This window comes from Podarcis erhardii (assembly GCF_964252035.2).
Source record: "Podarcis erhardii genome assembly, chromosome: 3".
NCBI lineage: Eukaryota > Metazoa > Chordata > Lepidosauria > Squamata > Lacertidae > Podarcis > Podarcis erhardii.
Genome location: NC_138507.1, coordinates 71,470,074 through 71,493,664, shown reverse-complemented (window position 1 = coordinate 71,493,664; position 23,591 = coordinate 71,470,074). Strand labels below are relative to the sequence as shown.

Genomic DNA, 23,591 nt, shown 5'->3' with positions numbered 1-23,591 from the left:
CAAAGGGTGCTCATCAATGGTTCCTCATCATCCTGGAGAAGAGTGACTAGTGGGGTGCCACAGGGTTCTGTCTTATTCAACATCTTTATCAACGACTTGTATGATGGACTGAAGGGCATCCTGATCAAATTTGCAGATGACACCAAACTGGGAGGGGTGGCTAACACCCCAGAGGACAGGATCACACTTCAAAACGACCTTGACAGATTAGAGAACTGGGCCAAAACAAACAAGATGAATTTTAATAGGGAGAAATGTAAAGTATTGCACTTGGGCAAAAAAAATGAGAGGCACAAATACAAGATGGGTGACACCTGGCTTGAGAGCAGTACATGTGAAAAGGATCTAGGAGTCTTGGTTGACCACAAACTTGACATGAGCCAACAGTGTGACGCGGCAGCTAAAAAAGCCAATGCAATTCTGGGCTGCATCAATAGGAGTATTGCATCTAGATCAAGGGAAGTAATAGTGCCACTGTATTCTGCTCTGGTCAGACCTCACCTGGAGTACTGTGTCCAGTTCTGGGCACCACAGTTTGAAGAAGGACACTGAGAAACTGGAACGGGTCCAGAGGAGGGCAACCAAAATGGTCAAAGGGCTGGAAGCAATGCCTTATGAGGAAGGGCTAAGGGAGCTGGGCATGTTTAGCCTGGAGAAGAGGAGGTTAAGGGGTGATATGATAGCCATGTTCAAATATATAAAAGGATGTCACATAGAGGAGGGAGAAAGGTTGTTTTCTGCTGCTCCAGAGAAGCGGACACGGAGCAATGGTTCCAAACTACAAGAAAAAAGATTCCACCTAAACATTAGGAAGAACTTCCTGACAGTAAGAGCTGTTCGGCAGTGGAATTTGCTGCCAAGGAGTGTGGTGGAGTCTCCTTCTTTGGAGGTCTTTAAGCAGAGGCTTGACAACCATATGTCAGGAGTGCTCTGATGGTGTTTCCTGCTTGGCAGGGGGTTGGATTCGATGGCCCTTGTGGTCTCTTCCAACTCTATGATTCTATGATTCTATGATCTACTCTTTTGCTGTCATAGTATTGTCACAAAAGTTTAATGCTATTGTTCCTAATTGCTCGGTTGTTCATAGCTGACTTGCACTATTTGTCTGGCTATGCTACCCACAAATCTAGAAATGTCACATTTTTCAGGCAAATAATTATCAACTCCTTTAACAAGCATCCAGCTGCAATAAACAGACAGTTGTTTCAATAAAAAGACATTCCAAATGTTAAGGCTGCTGAAATATTAAGACCACTTATATTTATAATGAGCTGTTTGATAGTGTATGCTGCTGCTTGTACACACCAAGGTAGAGTAAATTAATTGCAGTACAGTCCTGTGTTTATTTACTCAGAAATACAATCCACTGAGTGCAATTCTACTTATTCCCAGGCCGTAGTTATAAACACATTTACTTGGAAGTAAGTCTTACTGTATGGAGAGCTTCCAAAAAAGAATTAGGATTTGGTGGTTGGTCCATAAAACAGGTGGGGAACTGGAGCCAGTTGGTGGGCCAGAGCCTTAAGTCCTGCCCCCCCTATAAATCAACATTAACAGGTGTGTTATTCTACCCACCTGTCAAAGTGCGAAGTGACTCTCAGCAAGACTCTGTTTGCAGGTGTGGTTTGCATTCAAATGGCCACCTCCATACTGATTGGCTGCAATGGGGAAATGTCCATTTGCCTTTTGAATCCCAGCTGTGCCTGCAGATCGACAAAGCGGGACTGGCTGACAGTGCCCATCAGTTGATTGGCACTGACCATGATCTGCCTCATCTGCATGAGGGAGTTTCTGCTCAAGAACTCCATAGTGCAGCTTTGTGTAGTCCCAGTAGAGCTGACCGTGTCAGTCGTCTGACTGGCAGCCCCACTTTTAATGGAACAATAGGGAGCTCACTTTAAGCTCCTGATTGTACCTACCTTCTGACCTACCCCCATCGGTAAGGGCAGGTGGCTATGGTTGGGAAGTGGACATTGTCTTGCAGGTCAGTTTGTTTTAAATCAATGTTGATTGTTTTTCAAACAAAATTGGGACCCATGCAATAGACCCCTTCTATAAAACATCAGAAGGTACTTTATCAGCTTTCTATTCTGTACCCCATCCTACAATAACCTTAGCAGTTGGCATGACAGTGGGCGCCTTTTTTCTTATATAATTTTTAATCCAATCTTGAAACCATTGTTCTATGAGAGGGGACTACTTGCATTATGTAATGGACCTTTTTGGCTTGTTCAAAAAGAATTAAACATCTGAGGGTAACTGTTCCTGACAGAATAAAGAAGTTACAATGTCCCAGTAACATTAGAATAATGTAAGCAGGATTTATTATGCCCTTCTTCCTTCCCTTTTTCGTTTGCTGGTAGAAAACATTATGCAAAGATGAATATTCTGCTGAGAGTATTATATGTTATGCAAATATGATGTGTGAGTATGTGTGTGTGTGAGAGCATATATATATTTGCAAAGGTATTAAATCACCGAGCAACAATTTTTCCAGGTTTGTTGAGTAGCAAAAAGACCAAGACCTATGCTACAGTGCTGAAAGCACAATTAAATTAAAGAGAGGACAGTGGTGAATAATTTGAAAATGTATTACAGCGTTACTAATTTGAAGTGTATGAAAGATTTTTTAAAAATAATTATAATGCTATTCATTTGTCAATGTCTTTATTTGCAAGGAATAAAGGCTTGTAGAGATTTAATCTTTTGATACATTGCCAAGCAATGCATTTTGTGTTATTGTGCTTTTGTTTCATTGTCCTTTTCAGTAATAATCGCTAGTATGTTTGGATACCTCTTTTATTGAATGTTCTAGCATCAGTGAAAATACACTGACATCTTTAACTCTTGGGTGGAGAGAGACTCCTTAGTCCTGTTCTGTTCAAGAAGGTGAACAGATAGAAGCTGAACACATAGACCTGGCACTTTAAAGGTGACTAGATTTGTGCATATTTTTCTACATTGTTGATGCAGTGTTGTCCTCATCCAAGTGTCAGCCTGTACTTTACCTCCATAATCAGGTTAGGGAAAAAGAATACAACATAAAATTACACACTGTCCAAATGTGGACGTACTGTAGTGCATTGTGTGACTCTTGAATTGTTTTTCATGTGTGGTGACGTGTTGCTCAGTGCCACCTATCACCACATCCTTGACTTCTGTTGATGATGTGCTTCTTGGTGGACTACCGATAGGACTGGGTACAATACATATGTATTTATATTATTATTTTTAGCCCACTGATTTGTGTAAGTTTGGTATATTGGTAAACTTGTATCTCAAAAATTAACTTTAAAATAGCCATGCACACAAATACCTGCATGCCTGACCACAATGAACTTCAGGTTTCTGGAAGTCAGGGAGGGCAGGGAAGGGCCATTTGAGGATAGGGACAGCGACACACAGTGCAAATGCACCCCATCAGCTACTGCTCACTAGGGTGAATGGGAGCTAGAGTTCAGTTAATTCATGTGTTGATGAACATGCACAAAAGCGCAAACTGAAACATAGGACCTCTGTGCCCCATTTGTGCCTTAACACGCTGGTTGTGTACACAGTCAGAATTAGGAAAAGAACCTAGATCCTAGTCTCTGGTTCACTGGTGGAGGAACGGGGGGCGGGGGGGCGCACCATCCCTGGCACCATTGGGCAGAGAGGTACCATCGTGGCCACCCTGGACATGCGCCACACACACCCTGCGCCAGGTGCCATGCCCCCAGGACGCACACCCTGCCCCGCGGATGATGTGCCATGCCCCCGGGACACGTGCCCTGCCACCAGGATGCGTGCCAGCCACGCCCTTGGTGCCAGAGCATGCAGTTTTGCCACTGCTCTGGTTTGGTATGCATGCTGGACAGTATGAGTCCCTTCCTTCCTCTTTCCCAGCAGCACAGAGCCCTGGTTCACATTTCACATATGTATCCATGTCATGACTACCTTAATGGGATGGAGGAGTCAGTGTGTGCTTTTCAATTTTAGCATGCCACAATGCAGAGGTGACATTCTGGCATTGCTCTGCACCTGGCTCCACATTCGGCCTGTACAATGGGGCCCCTGGCCCCCTAAAAAAATGGATTCTCTTGTACATTACATTCTCTTGTAATGAACATGGAATATTAGTCATCCCCTCTGTATGTAATCCTGAACTCTCAACTCTTTTTTAAAAGCAAGCAAGCAAGCAAAAAACCCTAACGCTTTTAATGTACTTAGTAAACCCAAACAAAACTGTTGAGGATTTCATAGTGGTGTAGAGCTTAGTTTTATGAATTCATAATGTAGTGCTTCAAAAATAACTTGAGCTGATCATTAATGTGTATGTAAACAATATTTTAAGTATTTTAAATGTATATTTTACCCCTTGAAATTGCTACTCAGTTTTGTAGCACACATTGTTTTTCATATACAGTTTTCAGCAAACAGGTCATGTCACATAATGTAACATGGCAAAATTGGCCTCAGGCTATTTTGGAGGATGGTGGACTTAGCTTCTAAATCTCTTCTTAAGAGTTTGTTCCTTAAGGGAATCCTATTATTTGGGTATGAGGTGGATAACAGACAAAGACGTGGTGTGTAAACTTTTTTTTTTAAAAAAATGACTGCCACAGGGAAGACAGTGGCAGGTCGAACTGTGAAGAACTCACAAGGGACAGCTGCCTTTGAGATGCGGAAAATCTTCAAGATTGCTCTAGGAACCTTCCTTTAATGGTTCACAACAGAAGTAAAGGGTGGGGGGGGAGTGCTTCTTATGCTAACCTCTAACAACAGATTCCTTTTTGGCCTGCCATAAGAAATGGCTATCCTCCTGGTGCTTAAATTGTATGCTAATTGATATCAGCAGAAATTCTGAGCAACAGTACAGTGTCAGTTCTCTAACTTTCTAACCCCAGGCCCTGCTTGATATGGATGAATATTACTGAGGCCAACCAGTCACAAAATGGTGATGCAGGGGCACAAGCAGGCACAGGCAGTCACAAAATGGAGTCAGGTGAAGCAGGGGCCATGTGACATGTCATGTGATACTGCTGGAGGTGGGATGCACAGAGAGTGATCTTCACCTTTGCTTGCCCTGACTCTGACCCAGTTCCTTGGCTGACAAGCAGGGGCTGGGGCTGGGGCACACGGAGGGCACTCAGCAGCGGCAGGGGGTGGCAGCCACCTAAATATTGGGGGTATAGCCCTCTTCCCCAAAATATTGGGGGGGGGGCTGGAGTCCTTTGCACCCCATATATTCAGCGCCCCTGAGGTGGAGGCAGGGTTTAGTACACCCAGCAGATAATTACTGGCTTCATTTTCTATTGATACCCAATCAATCTCTGCTTCCATGGATGGGCTTTCATAAACCAGGGGTGGTGTGGTGGGGAGAACCTGACAGGACAATGACCTCCATCAGTTTCCTTCTCTTTTGCTGTCTCCAGTTCAAAGGAAAGAGTGTGCATCCTGGATTTCCCTTAAAAAAAAGTTTGAGGACTATATGAATCTCCCTTCCATGTATCTTGTTCCATGTTTTATAGCGTACAAAGATAGCAACTGAAACCAGATGTGAGAAAGAAGAGATAGCCATTGTGCGATTATGGTAGTGCAAATGAATGAATCTGTGTCTTTGTGAACATCTATGTTTCTGGAGTATTTATTATGTAAATAAATACTCAGGGATTAGGAAAAGAGGTTCCATGCCTTTCTAGTTAGTTTACAGGGATTTCCGGTTTGCCCCATATCTTTTATGATTACTATCATTCACAAAGTATATGATTGATTTGATGTGGTTGATTTGATTGACACCCTATGCCCTTTTAATATGTAGGGCTGGGGGGGCTGTTATTGGGTTGTTGTTTTTGCTTTGATTATGTATTTTGTGGTTTTATATTTTGATTTTATTCTGTGAACTGCCCTGAGACCTCCAGGTATAGGGTGACATATAAATTCAATAAATAATAATGATGTAAGTTATATATATCAGATATGCAGATGACACAACCTTGATGGCTGAAAGTGAGGAGGAATTAAAGAACCTTTTATTTTTTTTTTTTTTAAATAATTTTTATTGGGTTTTTACATTTTATAACAACAGACACACACACAAAGACAAAGACAAACAAACACACAAATACAATTACATACCCTAAGTTTCTTTACCCACTTTCATTGACTTCCCCCCACCCCCTCCTCTTACATCCCAATTCCAAAATTAATTCAGCAAGTTCTTACCTAACCTCTTAAAGATATTCACATTGCTTTTAAAAATTAAAATCTTTTGTTTATCTGTATTCAACTATCCAATTCTCTTATAATCATTAACTTCTTTTTTTTTTTAAGGTCGATCTAACTTCCCCTTCACAAATTTTCCCTTTATTATATTAATTATAGGTCACATTGACCAAGTAAAACAAAACATAACATTTTAAAATTCTATTCTCTCCCCCCCCTGCCCCGGTTTCTGTCCCTTCCTAGACAAATGTCCAAAAAACAAACAAAAAATATTTCTAGCCCGGATTCCTCACGTCCGAGGCGTCTGATTCTCTGTCAGTCCCTCTCTGCCAGCTATGTTGGTAGTCCTCTTTGATGGTCCTAAGACCCCGAAGGAGTTCAGTCAGAGTCAGATCATATTTTCTTTCATTCAGAATGTTAAAGAGTGTTTGCTGCGAAAGACCATCTAGTTTTCCATACTCAAGAGAAAAGTCCCAATCATATTGCTTTGTTCTTTCTAGTTTTAATATTCCAAGTACTCCAGGGGCTTCTCTCTTCTTCTTTCTCATCTTTCGCAGGTCTGTAATCCAAAGGTCTTCTTGCTCATACTCTAACGCTGCAGATTTCTGGTTGATATTTTCCACTTGTAGTGTCTGAACTCCTTCTTTTTTCTCTGTCAATTCCAAAGGCATCTCTTCCTGCTCAGCTGCAGGATTTTTATCGTACATCTCCTTTGTGCATTCAGCAGAGTTGTTTGTTTCAGGATTCAAGGTCATAAAAACTTTACTCAGAGCCATACTCTGCTCCTGCAGGATTCCCACGAGAAAAAACATTTTTTCTATCTCCGCCAGTAATTTTCCCTCTGCAGCCATTGTAATGTCACTAATTCCCCCTAGGGGGCTTTCAGTTATTTAGTAGTCCTTTTCCAATAATCTGTTACTTTGTTATTATCAATACTTTGTTTCCAATCGCCTCAGTCCAAATGTATCAGCTTTAATTCCAAGAGTTATTAAATAGCAAAATTCTTTACTTTGTCCGCCCGTTTGACAGCTTCTTTGACAGCTGTCAAACTCCTTTCACTTCTTCCTCCGGGACCCAAATAGGACACTCCCGGGTTTTTTGGGGGGGATACACACAAAGTTCCAAATTCCCTTTCTCTCCAGCACAAAAATCTTGTTCTATCAAATTTGTGAGAAACTTTTAAATCATCAAAACAGTATTCATTCCGCCTTAATTCTCCGTTCCTTGCTTTGAAACGTCTATAAGTAGAGGGGGTGCGGACTTCCCTTTAACACATCCCCCGATCGTGCCGAATTCACAGGATAAAATTTTTAAAGTCCAAATTCCACTACTCACGGGTCCTTTGTTATCCAGTCCAAATTTTGGGAAGAAAGTCAGCGCTCTCCGGCCATGGCTTGCGGCTTCGCTCTACTGAGGTAGCGGTCTACTCTCAGCACCACGCCACTCTCCGTACCCTCTCCGCAGCCTTTAAAAAGGCTCTTCGTGGGTCGGGGAGGGCGCTTAAGGTGCCCACCGAGTCACCAAGTCCGCAGGCTTCCGCGCCTGCGGTTTCTGAGGGTCCCCGTGTCGCCGGCACGGCAAGACCCGTCCTCAGCAGAGCCGATTCCCTCCGGAGCTCGGAGGGAATCCGCCATTAGCCGTTCGCGCTAACCCGGAAAGAACCTTTTATTGAGGGTGAAAGAGGAGAGCGCAAAATATGGTCTGAAGCTCAACATCAAAAAAACAAAGATCATGGCCACTGGGCCCATCACCTCCTGGCAAATAGAAGGGGAAGAAATGGAGGCAGTGAGAGATTTTACTTTCTTGGGCTCCATGATCACATGGCGACAGCAGCCATGAAATTAAAAGACGTCTGCTTCTTGGGAGAAAAGCAATGACAAACCTAGACAGCATCTTAAAAAGTAGAGACATCACCTTGCCAACAAAGGTCCGTATAGTTAAAGCCATGGTTTTCCCAGTAGTGATGTATGGAAGTGAGAGCTGGACCATGAAGAAGGCTGATCGCCGAAGAATTGATGCTTTTGAATTATGGTGCTGGAGGAGACTCTTGAGAGTCCCATGGACTGCAAGAAGATCAAATGCATCCATTCTTAAGGAAATCAGCCCTGAGTGCTCACTAGAAGGACAGATCCTGAAGCTGAGGCTCCAATACTTTGACCTCCTCATGAGAAGAGAAGACTCCCTGGAAAAGATCCTGATGTTGGGAAAGATGGAGGGCACAAGGAGAAGGGGACGACAGAGGATGAGATGGTTGGATGGTGTTCTCGAAGCTACAAACATGAGTCTGACCGAACTGTGGGAGGCAGTGGAAGACAGGAGTGCCTGGCGTGCTCTGGTCCATGGGGTCATGAAGAGTCGGACACGACTAAACGACTAAACAACAACAAGTTATATTTCTGAAATAATGAAAAAGCAACCTTGAGTTGTGAATGGTGGTAGTTTGTATCTTACATGCCAAATGTTGGTGTATGATTTGACTGGTTGCCATAGCTCTGAATTTTGGAGTAATTTTTGGCATTCCACAAGTATGTCAACAGAAGTTATGCATTGCATTTATTTAAGTGAACTCTGAGAAAGACCACACTGCTCTAGAAAAAGACTTAAGGCTCTGCATAAAATATACAATTTTCTCTCCATCATTATTTTCTAGGCAATTATATCTCTGGGAGGCCAGTGTGTATGAATCAGTATTACTATATTTTAAAAGCTTTCCTTCAAAAGCAGCTTGCACACATGTGTTTCTTGCATTTGTTTGGAGAGAGAGAGGGAGAGAAAATATATTTGCTGAGCATATATTTCAATCTGTCCCAAGGGCAAGGCTAAACTCATATTAGTGATGATTGTACATATTGCTAATAAAGTCTGCATTTCATTCCATATAGTAAATGTAATTTAGGATGACATCTGAAACATAATGCATGTTTAATTAGTTAAGAAAATTACATGGTGGAATGTCTTACTTGGAATTATCTATCAAAATAATAAACTGCAATATAACAATGTTGCTCCTTTTAAAATGATAAAACACACTAACATTTTACAGTACCATTTTTCCCATTGTCCATTTTTCTTAGCTGTTTCTTGTGCCATTCTCAGATGCTTCAGACTTCAAAATATTCAGGCATATATATATATATATATACACATATATTTAAAATATGTCTTGTTCTTGGTCAGTATTTGTCAGGTTCAACTCTAGCCATGGTTTCCCAGTGGAGGTTGATTCAGACACCAGCATCTTCCAGCTCAAGGAGGTGGTTGCTAAGCGACAGGGAGTTCCAGCTGACCAGTTGCGTGTGATTTTTGCAGGGAAGGAGCTCAGGAATGACTTGACACTGCAGGTAAGTCTCCCTTGGTAGTTTCCTTTCTGGGATGCTGCCAGCCTAACTGCTTCTGCCTCTAACATTGCCAATCTGACATTCACTCCTGAGATCTAATAGAATAAATAGTGCCTGGGGATTCCTTGAACTTTACTCCACACTGCTTCATTAATTCTGACCTTCTTAATTATGCATTAAAACAGCAAGGCAAAAGGATGGGGAGGGGAGGAAGAAGGAAAATGAGAGGGGGAGGAGAAGAGATCTTTGCTTAGTGAATAAATGTTTACTGACTACAGGAGCAAGCTATGCACATTTTCTGTATCTGTTCAATTTCTACATTACTTATTCCATTTGAATCTTAATGAAGAAGGATGTGAATAAATTGTTCTAAATCAGGCTGCTCAGTCATCACGTTATATGAAATTTGTAACCCAATTGTGACCCCTGGAGGATAGTTGTAAGGCTGCTGTTGCTGCTGTGTGAGAGTGTGTGTAAGTGCACGTGCTGATGAAATAGAGTCCTTTTGAAGGCCTGATCGCAGAAGCCAGTAAGGTTCTCCCAAAGGCACCAAAGTGATGATTTACTTGCGGGGGGAGGAAGGGCAGAAAAAATTAGCTGATAGGGGATGGGAGATGTAGGAGTTGCTGAGTTCATCACATCCTCATGGTTTAGCTAACGGTTGTGTTAAAATGTAAAAATGAGAAGAAGGTAGCCTTAGGGAAGCCCCTGTTCTTTCAGCCAATGTCTGCCCTCCTCTTCTTGCAGAATGGGGATAATGATACTGGCTGGGCTCTCAGGGCTGTTGTGAGGATCGCTGAGACAATGTGCACAAAGTGCTGTATCAGAACTAAGTATTATTACACTGAGAGGGAAAACAGCTTGACTGTACAGGTGTAGAATGAATATACATTTTTGTAAGGCTCCTTGTAGCTATGATCTTCCCCGGTGCCTTCATTGTTACCAGCGTGTCTGATACTTTGTTCAATTGGGAGTTTCCTTTTGATCTGAACAAAAGATTGCATGTAATGAGGTTGCATTTCGGAAACCTCGAATTTGCCAGAGAGAATAAATTGCTCTGTTACTAGCAGCATTATTGTGTTCCTGCTGCTGCTGTCGTCACACCGTCAGTATGTGGTGCTTTACAGTTTCATAAGCCAAAACATCCAGTCTCTGCACCCCCGGAAATTCACAGTCTAAATATGGTAAGGGGGGAATGCAATAAAGGGAGAGGGAAACAAGAGACAAAGGCAGCAAGAGATAGATGTGAGAAAAATGCCATTAAAACATTAGGTTTGGTTCCATTTGGGTTTGCAGTTGGGTAATATGATTAAGGTGTTACAGGGAACACTTCATAGAATCGTCAAATCATAGCATTCCTGAGTTGGAAGGGACCCGAGAGTCATCAATTCCAACTCCCTGCAATGCAGGGATCTCAACTAATGAACACATAACAAAAGGCGCAGGACAGAACCCTGCAGCTAGGTATTTGCTTACCATCTCTTTTCCTATTTGGGCTGCATCTCCCTCCTTGCATTGTTTATTCTGTTATCACCAGGTTGGGGCCTGCTTTCCTTTTGGGTGAGCAGAGGGAAAGTAGGTGTTGAGCAGTTTCACCTTCTCTCTGTCACCCAATAGCATTTCTCAATCTTCTTCATGCAAAGGACCTACTTCTTGCTTGTTCTTTCTATTGCTTTGACCATAGCAGAATAAACCTTTATTATTACTTGCATTAAACCTTTATTGTAAGCCCGAGATCATTATGAGCTTTGGCCCACTGGACCTGCTCCCTACAACTGCTGGCTGCTCGTGTATACCCTTCCTTCATGATTTCTCCAATATTCCATTTCTTATACATGCCTTGCATAAAAATGTGAAGTTCTGAGGTGTGTGAGTCATGTATTCCTACTGTACAGCAGCAGCATCAGAGAACCAGGCACCTTCCTGTGGTCACCCAGGTAACTATCTAAAAGAGGAAAGTTTACCCAAAGGCAAACACTTCCTGTTTTCTAACCAGCACAGATTAATTGACCCTCATGTTTACAGCTGTGTGGGAGCATTGCTATGCATTGAGTAGCTGCTGTGTCTGGTTGCACAGAGAGCTGCTACTGTATTGACATCCTATCACTTCTCCTAGCCAGGTATGATACTTATCTCTTTGCAAAATGCTTTAGGGAGTTTGGGCACACAAAGGAAACTATAGAAATGCAAATTGCTCTTGTCATTCCTCAGAGCATCTTCTGCTGTGGAAGCATACAGTTGCTTCTGTGTCAAGTGTCTCCTTTCCCTTTCTGATGTCTTACTGGAAAAAGAGGGCCTTCCTTGCTGTTGCATCCCCATCTTATATATGATGTTGTTTATTAAAATGCAATAAACTTTTTATATGGGAAGCTTTTTGTTGATAAATGTTAGGATTGTAAGGTTTTGTTAGCTGTTCATATGTTTCTTACACCTGTCTGCATTGCTGTCTAATTCTGGCATCAAAGTGTTATAATTGTTGTTTAATTGTGTCAGGCTGTTTCTGGGTGAAATGCAAACTGTGACTTCAGTTTTCTTCAAACAGGGAAATATAGCTTCCTGCGGCTTGAAACAATGAATGTAAAATGGAAGGTTTATCTGTTTTTTCATAGTAACAAGAAAGGCTTCTCATGCCTGTGTCTAGTTCCTCACATTTATTCACAGTTTTCAGTCATGAGCTTGCTGCTTTGTTGACAATGCGCTGAGCACACACATTAGCAATTGTTCACAGCAAAAACTAGTCCTGCCTCTTGCGGAAGGGAGAACATCCTGTGATGTTTCAGCTGCTCTTCTTGCCAACTTTTGTTGTGAACATTTCACTTTCAGTTTATAGAAACTTAAGTCCACGGATGTGTGAGAGAGAGGATGGGCAAGAGCATGTTGAGGGCAACATGTACACTTTGGCATTCACGTGTTCGGGCAAAAAGAATCCATAGCATAGCAGAAATCAGGTTCGTTGAATGGGCGAGTGGAAGGAAATCTGCTTGCTAGCCTGTTGTCAACAGATTCCTCCAACATTCTTACATTTAGTAAACATCCTCCGACATTTAGTAAACAAACATTGACACTGTCAGCCTTGCTTAATATTGTATTTGCTGTTGGCATCTGTTCATTCCTGCGAATGAAACAGAAAATTTTCTGTGGACATATCACCCCATATCAGGATGTGAATCAGTTTAGGTAACCTGTTCTCCTGCCTAAGTTCCCTCTCTCACACACAAGAGCAATGGGAGAACAACACAGGGAAAGATATCACACGGTATTCTCTAGTCAGAAATGTGTCCATTATACAATTAATATATGCAACTCCCATTATTTTCTAGTTACATCTATTGCTTTTTGTGTTGCCAGTGTGGCCATATTTGCTCAAAGATGCTCTCTTTCTCTTGGCTTCAGCAGGAGAACTGAAGACTTTCTCCACTTGAAAGTTGAGCATAGAAAGCAAGGGAAGGAGTGGGCTGGAAAGGTTTTTGGCACAGGTGTGAAGAAGAGGGGTGCGTAAGGGAGATTCTGAGATGTGCTGTGGCTGTGACAATTTTGCTCAGTACTTTCAGGGTAAAATCACTATTCTCTAATGGTCTCCACAGGGATGTGAACACCACTGATAGTACAGGTCCAAATGAGATGTCCAGTGCACTATCCTGTCCGATTTTGAAAGCTGCTGGTATTTAGAAGCCATCTTGCTTCTAAGAGTTTGACTCTTGTCCATTGTGACTTTGGGTAGTGGGTGGGTTGATAGGGTGGGTCCAGAGAGTGGTGAATGTGTATGTATGGAAGCTGCATTTAAGGTTTAGCCTTCCCTTTAAAAAGTCCTCCTTGGACCCAGAAGCTTGCAATAATTACCACCCAGTTGCCACTACCTCTTTTGGGGGCAAGAGAGTACTGGTTGTCCATTTTCATGTGCTCTTTATAGAGACTTTATAAACAAACAAACAAACAAACAAACAAACATGTTTTGAGGAATCAGAATGGTTGGTGAGAAAATTCTGAGATTCACAACATTCAAGGATTGTGTCTCTCCATATGAACCCTATGATCATAATCTGAGGCCCTTCTTCATGTGGCTCATCCATGAGAGATCTGGAGGGTGGTGACACATGAACAGGCCTTTTCTGCAGTGGCTCTCCTTTTGTGGAATTCGCTCCCCAGAGAGGCTCACCAGGCACCTTCATTATACAGCTTTAGGTGCGAGGCAAAGATGTTTCTCCTCAACCAGGCCTTTGGATGATTAACATTCTATGTCCTTTTAAAGATGTTTGTGGAAGGGGAATGGGGTGGGGCTGGGTGATTATTGGTTTGTGGTTTTTTTGTTCTTTTTAAACTTATGTTTTTATCTTGTATTTTTATGTTGTGAACTGCCCTGAGATCTATGGATGGAGGGTGATACACAGGTTTATTAAACAAATAAATAAATTATCCAGTGTAAAATTTAAAATAATTATCTTATTTCCTTTGACATATTACTGTTTAAAGGAACATATCAGGAGCAGGATGTGAAGTAAATCTCACTGCTTGTAACTTGTACCAGATATAATTAGTGATACAGATAGTTGTGCTATTTTTTACTGTATACTTTATACACTCCTAAGAGGAACTGTAAATTACCACAATTTATGGAGCAGAAGGTTTAGATTTCTAAAATAAAAAAAATAAAAATAAAAATTATTAAATGGTCACAGACCAGATTAACTCGTACAGCTAGTCATCGAAACATAACACCGGAGAAAACAAAGGAGAATTTCAATACAGATTAGGCCATAACAACAATTTAAAATTAGACAGCATGAATAAAATTAAGTATTTGCCTTCACCTGCATGTTGACATTGGAAAGCTCTTGTTTCCTGCGCCTAATACACAGAATTTAGCAACATTGATCGTGATTTCAGGAACCTTATCTTCTACCAAGGCTCTCATACATTGGAGTTCTGGTTCATTTTTAAGCTTTTGTAGAACTGGGGCAATAAAGGTCAGGCGTAGATCCTCGTAATAACTACAGTGCAGCAATACATGCAAACTTGTTTCCACTTCCGATGAGCCACATGGGCAAACACGTGACTCATATGGTTTGCCCTCATATCTGCCTAACAGCAGGGCAAAGGGCAGAACGTTAAATCTGGCCAGGGTAAAGGAGTGTCTGTACTTAGGTATTTGTAAATCAGCCAGATAATTTGCGGGTGAGAACCCTCTCCCAAAGTCTCTAATTGTGGCGTGTTTATCCATTTTGCCCATATGACATTGCAGCTCTATGTCCCTAATGCGCTGGAGCACTTGACTTCTGGCTCTCTCATATCCTGCCGCTATCAAGATCTGCGGGGAGAATCCCAAGCTTCTTATCTTTTCAAACAGGGAAGCTTTCCAGGTAGAATGAAAGGTGTCTAAGAGTGTTAAGGGAGCCAAACCGGCCGGGGAAAAAATAAGTTTTAACCAGTAGTGTATCTTTAGAATCCACAGCCGCGTGTTAACGGGTAGTTGTCCAACTTCTAAGCGGACAGCTATATTAGATACACAGGGAGGGATCCCCAATAAACACCAATAGAATTTTGCTTGAAATGCCTCCATAGCCGCAAATTTTTTAAAACTACAAACCTGGGATCCATAAGTGAGTTGTGGGAGTATTTTTGCAGCAAAAACCTGGGAGGCCACCGGAACGTATTTACCCCCTTTCCCGTGAAAAAATCTTGTAAGGGCTTTATTGGCCCTTCCTGCGTTAGCAATGGCGTTTATCATCTGTTGGTGCCACGAGACCCTTTCCTGAAAAGTTATTCCCAGGTATTTGAAAGTTGCTACCTGGTCAATAGGTTGACCATTAATTCTCCATTTGTGTTTCCTTCTTTTTTTTGAAAACACCATAATTTTAGATTTGCTGTAATTTATTGATAGTTGTTCCGTTTGACAATAATCAGCAAGTGATCTCAAAAGCTTCCTCAAGCCAACGCAGGAAAAGGAGAGTAGGACTGCGTCGTCCGCATACAGAAGCACCGGGAGGGGCATACCTGCCAGTTTGGGAGGGTGGGCATTTTCATTCGCCATATTTACTGCTAGAGAGTTGATATAAAAATTAAATAGCGTTGGCGCGAGGACACATTAGATTTCTGTCCTTCCATGTAATTGAGTATTTGGGTGGGGGAGTGAATTATGTGCTAGGAATTTCCTGAACTAATTCACCTTCATCTTGATTTTAATGTGAGAAGTGATATAAATAAGGTCTGACTGACTCCATGTGTTGTAATTCAATTGGACTCTTTCTGATGAGAAAACTGTTGGGTTCACACAGTAGGAGGCAGTGTGAGCGTCTGCTGTGAGTTGAAATTAACATGATTAAGCAATTTGGGAAGTTCATACTTTTTGTTAATGTTCCCTGTAAGTAGATCTTTATCACAGCTCCATCCCCTGAAAAGGGCTGGCATTGGCACAAAAAAGACGGAGTCCAATGTCAGGACTGGTCGTTGTCCTCCTCAGATCACCACACAAACGCTTCTTGTTCTTTTATAACTTTTTATTGCGTATTAACAAAACAATCTTATAAATGGTTCTTATCTTTAACTATTCTTCCTCAGAGTCACTTCTTTCAGATACCTTCTGAGCTCTGCTTCTCCGTGACCAGCCACTCTCAAAATGGCGAAGGCGCCCTTCCCTTCGCTTTCCCGCTCTTTTTTCTAACCTCCTCACTAGAGCTGGCTTGTATCTTCCCTTCTCCGAATCTGAGCTAGAACTTAACCCTTGCCTTTCCTGGGAACATCCTGTCCCTCCCCGTTGTTCCTGTTGCTCTCTTCTATTAGATTCACTGCTCTCCTCCCCCCCTTGGGGAATGCTTTCTCCCTCTGGGAAACTGGAAACTTCTAACTCTTCTCTGACATCCAAATCGGCATGATTACCCCTTCCCTGCATATAATAATATCCAGTTTTCTGTGACCAGTTGCGCAAACGTACTTTAATGTATATGTTACTCATCATACTGGGAAAATACAGTGGCCATGAAGGGCTTGGCAGCACTAACCAAAGATATTTTTACTGCTTGAAATAAAGGGCAGGATGACAGTCCCTCTTTCCATATGCAGCTGAATCTCTTTCCAACACTGGTGATGGGTCAGTGTTCTCCAGTGCAGCAATATAAGACTAGTTTATATTGAACAGGGTAGGTTGCATGGCATTCACAGCTCTGGCCGTCTGAGGTGGCTGTCCTGCTCTGCCCAATACAAGGGCCAGCCCTAGGGCTTAGAAAACTCCAGTTTTGTTGTTGTTGTTGTTTAGTCGTTTAGTTGTGTCCGACTCTTCGTGACCTCATGGACCAGAGCACGCCAGGCACTTCTGTCCTCCACTGCCTCCCGCAGTTTGATCAAACTCATGCTGGTAGCTTCAAGAACACCATCCAACCATCTCATCCTCTGTCATCCACTTCTCCTTGTACCCTCCATCATTCCCAACATCAGGGTCTTTTCCAGGGAGTCTTCTCTTCTCATGAGGTGGCCAAAGTATTGGAGCCTCGGCTTCACGATCTGTCCTTCCAGTGAGCACTCAGGGGTGATTTCCTTAAGAATGGAGAGGTTTGATCTTCTTGCAGTCCATGGGACTCTCAAGAGTCTCTTCCAGCACCATAATTCAAAAGCATCAATTCTTCGGCGATCAGCCTTCTTTATGGTCCAGCTCTCACTTCCATACATCACTACTGGGGAAACCATAGCTTTTACTATACGGACCTTTGTTGGCAAGGTGATGTCTCTACTTTTTAAGATGCTGTCTAGGTTTGTCATTGCTTTTCTCCCAAGAAGCAGGTGTCTTTTAATTTCGTGACTGCTGTCACCATCTGCAGTGATCGGAAAACTCCAGTAGATTTTTTTTAAAAACCCTATTATTTCTTTTGAACAGCAGATCTCCATGTCCAAATGACAAACAGCCTCTTTATTTCAAAAGATGCTTGACTGGAGCTGCTCTTGGAGAAACATGTGTCCAAAGTTTCCTTGAACACAGGGAACTTTTTATTCTTTTGGTCCAATTCTTTGGATAGAGCCCTAAGAATCGCCCAGCCACTTTCAGGCTTAACTTCAGTGCAAAAAGTATCAGAAGCATATGCTACAGTTCCTTATTCAGCTGATCTTTCTTCTAAGGGTCAGAAGACTGCTTTGAAAACAGCTAGGTACATTGATAATTACAAACCAAGAGAATCAGCTATATTATGCATTTTTTATTATTTTTTGCTCTTGAAATTAGCCTAGACCTTCTGCTCATATCCATCACTTTTGCAACGTAGTATTAACATAAGTGGACTTCCTGTGAGTAACAGGAAGAATTCACTCAGCAGACTTATAGAAGCTATAACTAGCTTTTGAATTAATGAGTAACTAGTATGTCAGCTAAATTTTATATATACATGTTAAGAAATGCATAAATCACCATAAGAAATGCATAATTCTATTTTTCATTTTCAAAATAGAATAATGACTAATGATACTATTTCTGACTGATATGACTTATCTATTCCTTTGTGGCTCTAAAAACTGCTGAGAAGCATTTTGATAATTTGGAACTGGTGTAACCAGTGTTAGAAACTGAGATATGAAACTTAGGCACCACATGGCACCTTTAAGCCTAGGTTATGGGTGCAGCAACAGAATGTCTAGGCATGCTTTTCGTATAACAAGGATTCGAAGCTGAAAATGAATGAACTGCAGCTAAAATACTATGTTCATTTTCCACATGGTCTAATCCTTCCCCTGCCCACCCTCCTAATATTCTTAAGAGGGTCTCTTCTCCAGTCTTCAGAGAGTAGCTGGAAGTGGGGAGGCAGAAAAAGGTCCTCCTTTCCTTCCACTCCACAGTTTTAACGTGAAATCTTAGGTGCAGTACTGCATCCAGGGCTCAGAAACTGCCTGCGCGAATGAAATTCCCTGTTGCAAAATGCACCAAGAACAATAGGAGTTTTGAACACTGCATGTATCTTGGTGATGTATGTTACAGATATCATTTACTTTAGATATTAAGAATAATAAAATTAAGTCTAATAAAACTGAGATAGCAGATGTCAAAGATACCTGGGGTAGTCCAATTGCATCATTTTCCTTATGAAGTGTTTTTTCAAAAAGATATTTAAGTTACATGACATGGTTTATAACAGCATTGTATGCAATGCACATTTTCCAACTGAGGTTGAGTTTTCTTTTGTATTTTGACACGTTTCCACAAAACCAATGACTAGAGAGTCATCTGTCAGTCAACAATCTTGATTCATAGGTGATGAAGATTTTTATTTGTAGCTCTGAGATGTAGATTGCGTGGACAGGCGGAGTCCCCAGATCCCACGCGGTCCCCCTGTCATGTGGAATAACGACTCAAGACAACGTGCTATGGGATTAAATTGGCCACAACTTTATTAAATTTCAAATGTGGGTAGACCTTGGCTCAGGCATTGGGCGTTCTCCCTCCCCAGTCCCCAGCCGGGGACCTAGGGAGCATCAGGGTTATCCAGTGTTGGGGGGGGGGATGGGCCGGCTCTGGAGAACATATGTTCACGCAGAGATAGCCGCCCCCGTTACGCCGCCGCAGGGGAGAGCAATGACGACCTTTCGGCGTACGGCCAAAGCCTCCCTTCAAAAACCCCTTTAATGGGGAACCCTGGTATCGCCGCCGCAAAGAGGAAGATGGACTAAAGGATTCCGCCCAAGGCCTGATACCGCCAAAGTTGTGACGTTTTGCTACGGGAAAGGCGAAACCTGCCAATGCAGGGAAATTCCTTTCCAGCCCTTTAACAGCGACCTTAACGTAGCAGCGCCCGCATACCTGTGAAGAAAATTAACCTGCAAAACCTGTGAAGAAAGGTTAACCTGCAAAATAAGACATTAACTGAGGGTGGGTAGGGTGGGAGAAGCTCTGGAGCCAAGTGAGGATTCCCAGGTAAGATCCTCCCTCTATTGTGTGGGCAGGTAATCCCTCCCCTACCTGGCCTGGTCTCCTTGGCAACACTTCCCCCAGGTGGGATTGGACAACTGACTGAGGTAGGCGGAGACCTCCAGGTATCCCACCTGGGGGGAGGCAAAGCCAAGCCTATGCTGTTGGGGCCGCTCCAGATCTAGGGGCTGCACGCGTCCACGCAAAGGGCACCCCCCGTTTTAAGTGGGGAGCGGTCATTACAGAAGTGAATTGAAAGCCTTGCCTAGGAAAGGCAGTATAGATAGCAGCTGTCCACTACCAATAAAACTCTGAAGTGGATCACTGGCCATTTTAGCCTCTTCATTTGAAAGAGCATTACATGACGAAAGAGGCCAAGGGGTCATGCCATGCTGCTGCTGTAGTTTCATGTCTTTCTAATCCCACCACTGACATCCATGCATTAGGTGTGGACATCTGAGCCAGGGAAGCCTGTGTGTAGGCTGCCCTAGATAGTAGTCTTTTTTTCTACAGCCACTCTCCCTAATCTGCAGTTCAGGTTTGGGCCCCCTTGAAAATGTGTGGGAAATGGATGGTGGTGGCTATAGATGCATTTTTTTGGGGGGGGAGGGGGAGTAGAAACACCCAGAGGAGCAATTTAGGATCCATATATTCAGTATTTTTTTTCTTAAAAAATATTTAGGGGTTCTCTCATTTTGACTCAAGAAAATCACCATCTTATAGTTCAAATCAGGAAAAATAAATACAGTAAATGGACAAAAGTACAAGGATTCACAAAATGTTTAGGGGTATGTGTACCCCTGCATACCCCCTCCAAAAAACCACTGCATATACTATAGAATGAAGATAAAATGGCTGCCACTCCAAAGAGAGAGAGGGTGGTGAAGGGAAGGCCAGATTATTAAATTAAAAAACAACACAGAAATTCCCGTTATTGCAAAGATAAATAAAAAAAGGGCTAGTCTCAGACTGTGCAGCTCTTAGCAACTAAAATTAACAAGATGGCAGAAAAACTAGAGCTGGGACAAATTCATAGCAAACAGATAAAGCAACTCTATACTGCTGAGATGGCTTCTTGGTGTAAGCAAAACTGTGCAGCTTCTTTCAAAGGGATAATACCCATAGCTTGGTTTGGTTTCAGGTAAGCTGTTTCCTGAGGTAAGGGTAAGAAGTTCTCATTTGCATTTGTGTTATTTCAGCCTCTCTAATAAGCTGCAACATTTCCCCTGTAGGTGTTCTGTGTGAATAGTGTTTGAACCTGCACCCTAGGAGATGGCTAGGAGCTGCTTTTTATTCTTAAAAATTACAATCTCTCATATTTAGGAAAGGAAGGATGATGCTTGTACACAGTGAGTGAAATATTTGCATGATCCTGATGCATCTATTTATACAATCAGGCACAAAGTACAGGTTAACAATGGTTTATTTATGTCTGTTTTTAATTTTGTTTTGTTTTTTAATGTATGCCACTCTTCATCTGAAGATTTCAGGGTGGTTCATAGCATAAAAAGACAATATATAAAAAAAAATACAGTGGTACCTTGGGTTAAGTACTTAATTCGTTCCGGAGGTCCATTCTTAACCTGAAACTGTTCTTAACCTGAAGCACCACTTTAGCTAATGGGGCCTCCTGCTGCCGCTGCGCCGCCAGAACACGATTTCTGTTCTCATCCTGAAGCAAAGTTCTTAACCTGAGGTCCTATTTCTGGGTTAGCAGAGTCTGTAACCTGAAGCGTATGTAACCTGCAGCGTATGTAACCCGAGGTACCACTGTACATAATAAAAACAAGAAGAAAGGCAAAACAAACCAATAACCCCTTCCTCCCATAAACAAAGTTAAAGGAGCATAGAATGCTAATCAGCTAAAGGCCTGGTTGAAGAGAAATGTTTTTGCCAAGTGCCTAAGAATGTTTAATGAAGGCACCAGGTGAGCCTCCCTAAGGAGAGCATTCCACAAATGATTTTATGTTTTTATTGCTCTGAACCTTTTGGATATCTACTTTTTATGACACAGTGGTATATAGATATTTTTATAAACAAGTAATATAAACATAACACACAGTACTATCTAGCTCAGCTTTTGCTTATTTGTTATACTTATTTGTATTGCCTGGTAGCTTTGTCACATATCTTCGGAGCCAGGCAAAAGCATTCCTCATTCCCCAGGCCTTTGCCTAATTAAGCAATCTATGGCCTTTTAAAACTGTGTGTGTTGGGGGGGGTATTGTTTTTGTTTGTTACTATGTTATTTATTTTTGGGGTTTATATTGTAAACTGCTGTGTGATCCTCAGGTGAAGGGCGATATAGAAATGTAATTTTTTAAAAAAAAAAACTTTTACATTATCCCTTAATTAGGAAGCATATTAAACCTAAACAACCACTCTGTGAAACACAGTGATGTGCCCAAGACCACCCAGTGCACATCATAGTTCAGCAGGGATTTGAGCAAGAGTTCCTCGTGTCCATTCTGGACCATACCGGCTTGCTGTTTTATAGAAATGGATATGCCAACTCAATGGATATAATATGCTTCTATTTGGCTGTTGCTGTTAATTTCCTAAGCATCTGTGCCTTCGTTCTTTTCTCTTAAACAGTATAAACAGACCATGCAGGATAAACAAATCAGTAGTCTTCCATGAAATTGTTAGCACATTGTTATTAGCTGTAAGAAAATCCGCTTTTAGAAAAAGAAGAAGCAAGGAGAGGGCTACTGAAGTCTTGTTCTGATAAACTTCAGCCAGACAAATTACCCTCATCTCAGAATGTATAATTGGTTATACATTTGACCCACTTATTCTTGAACTAATGAACTCAGCTGATATTGCTGTAATAATTCAATAATTCAATGGCATTTTGCATAAAATATTCTATTTAAATTTTTCATGTTCCTTCTTTTTCTCATTATCAGTCTATGATCTGTTGGTTTCAGATTAATTATTGTCTAGCACCAATTATTGCCTAGCTTTGCTTTTGGCTTCTTTTCACACATTAACTTGGATAAAGAATAAGGAAAACAGAATCTTGTTCTTATCACTTCTGTAAAATTCAGAGGTATTTGTTCTAAAATCAATCAGTATCTTCATCAACCTAACTGACTTGCAAGTTGGAATCAGCAACAAAACATTGACTTTAAACTTTTGAGACGCTGGAGTTTCTAGACATTTAAAATCTGAAGACTGGGCATGTCAGATATTTTTTCTGGTCACATCCATGAAGACCAGGCAATTGGCCTGCTACTGTCTAGTTGGGGTTTGATTTTTAAAACTAGGAAATTGATAGGGGTTTTTTTCAGCTGGAACTCCCCAGAACTCAGTTTCGGCCCCACTCGGGTGGAGCCATTGCTATTATAAGACAACGAGGGAGGCGTTCATGGTGAGTTCCAGCACCTCTTTTTCTAGAAAGATAGCACAGTATAGCAATTCCAAAATGTCCCCTTTTCTGTGTACGTACTGATACTGTGTTGTAGTGCTGTATGGAGCCTTTAGTGTGATGCTTTGTTATCCTTTGGAAAACACTTTTAATGAACGTCAGGCTGGCACCTACTGTATTGGCCTTTAGGTACCTGATTAGAATTTGCTCATTCATCCAGGCTTTCCCTGAAGGGTAATCCATCTTTATTGATGTATTGATCCGATCTACTGTGATGCATTTGTGTTTGTTTTATGGTTGAAATTTTACATTTGTTTTTATGCTGTTCACCACCATGCTATTTTTGTGTTGTTGATATAGGTTGGTTGTTGTTGTTGGTTTGGTTTTTTTTTTTTAAAAAAATTAAATAAATGAATGGAGACAGGTGGGCTGCTTGCCCTGTCTCCTTGTCCACCTAATATCTGTGTGATGGATGATCATGGTATAATAGGGGCTTAAGCATGTAGAATGAAACATGTAGGTTCAGTAATATAAATCATAGCTCTCTTTCCTAGTTTATAAATGGTTGGCATACTTCTGTATAGGGAGACTATTGAAGAGTGCCTTTGGGGGTGAAGTCAAACTATTGGAGAGGAGAGTTACAGCATTACTTTCCCATCTTCTCCGACCATTGGCCATGACAATTGGGGCTGATGAACTACAACAACATTTGGAGGGCTACAGGTTCCCCATCCCTCACATTACAGGACTTGTGAACCTTATGTAGGCATTGGATTGAGCAACAGAAAGGAACGTTTCT

At 41.7% G+C, this 23,591-nt stretch overlaps 1 protein-coding gene across 3 annotated transcripts in view; it reads left to right on the top strand.

Moving 5' to 3' along the window:
* Positions 1–23,591, top strand: part of PRKN (parkin RBR E3 ubiquitin protein ligase) — a 643,936-nt gene that overhangs the window by 103,783 nt on the left and 516,562 nt on the right. For all 3 annotated transcript variants that reach the window (XM_081855184.1, XM_081855182.1, XM_081855183.1), the window contains exon 2: positions 9,382–9,545. In XM_081855184.1, coding sequence (XP_081711310.1) covers positions 9,382–9,545 — 164 coding nt within the window. The remainder of the gene's footprint in view (positions 1–9,381; positions 9,546–23,591) is intronic.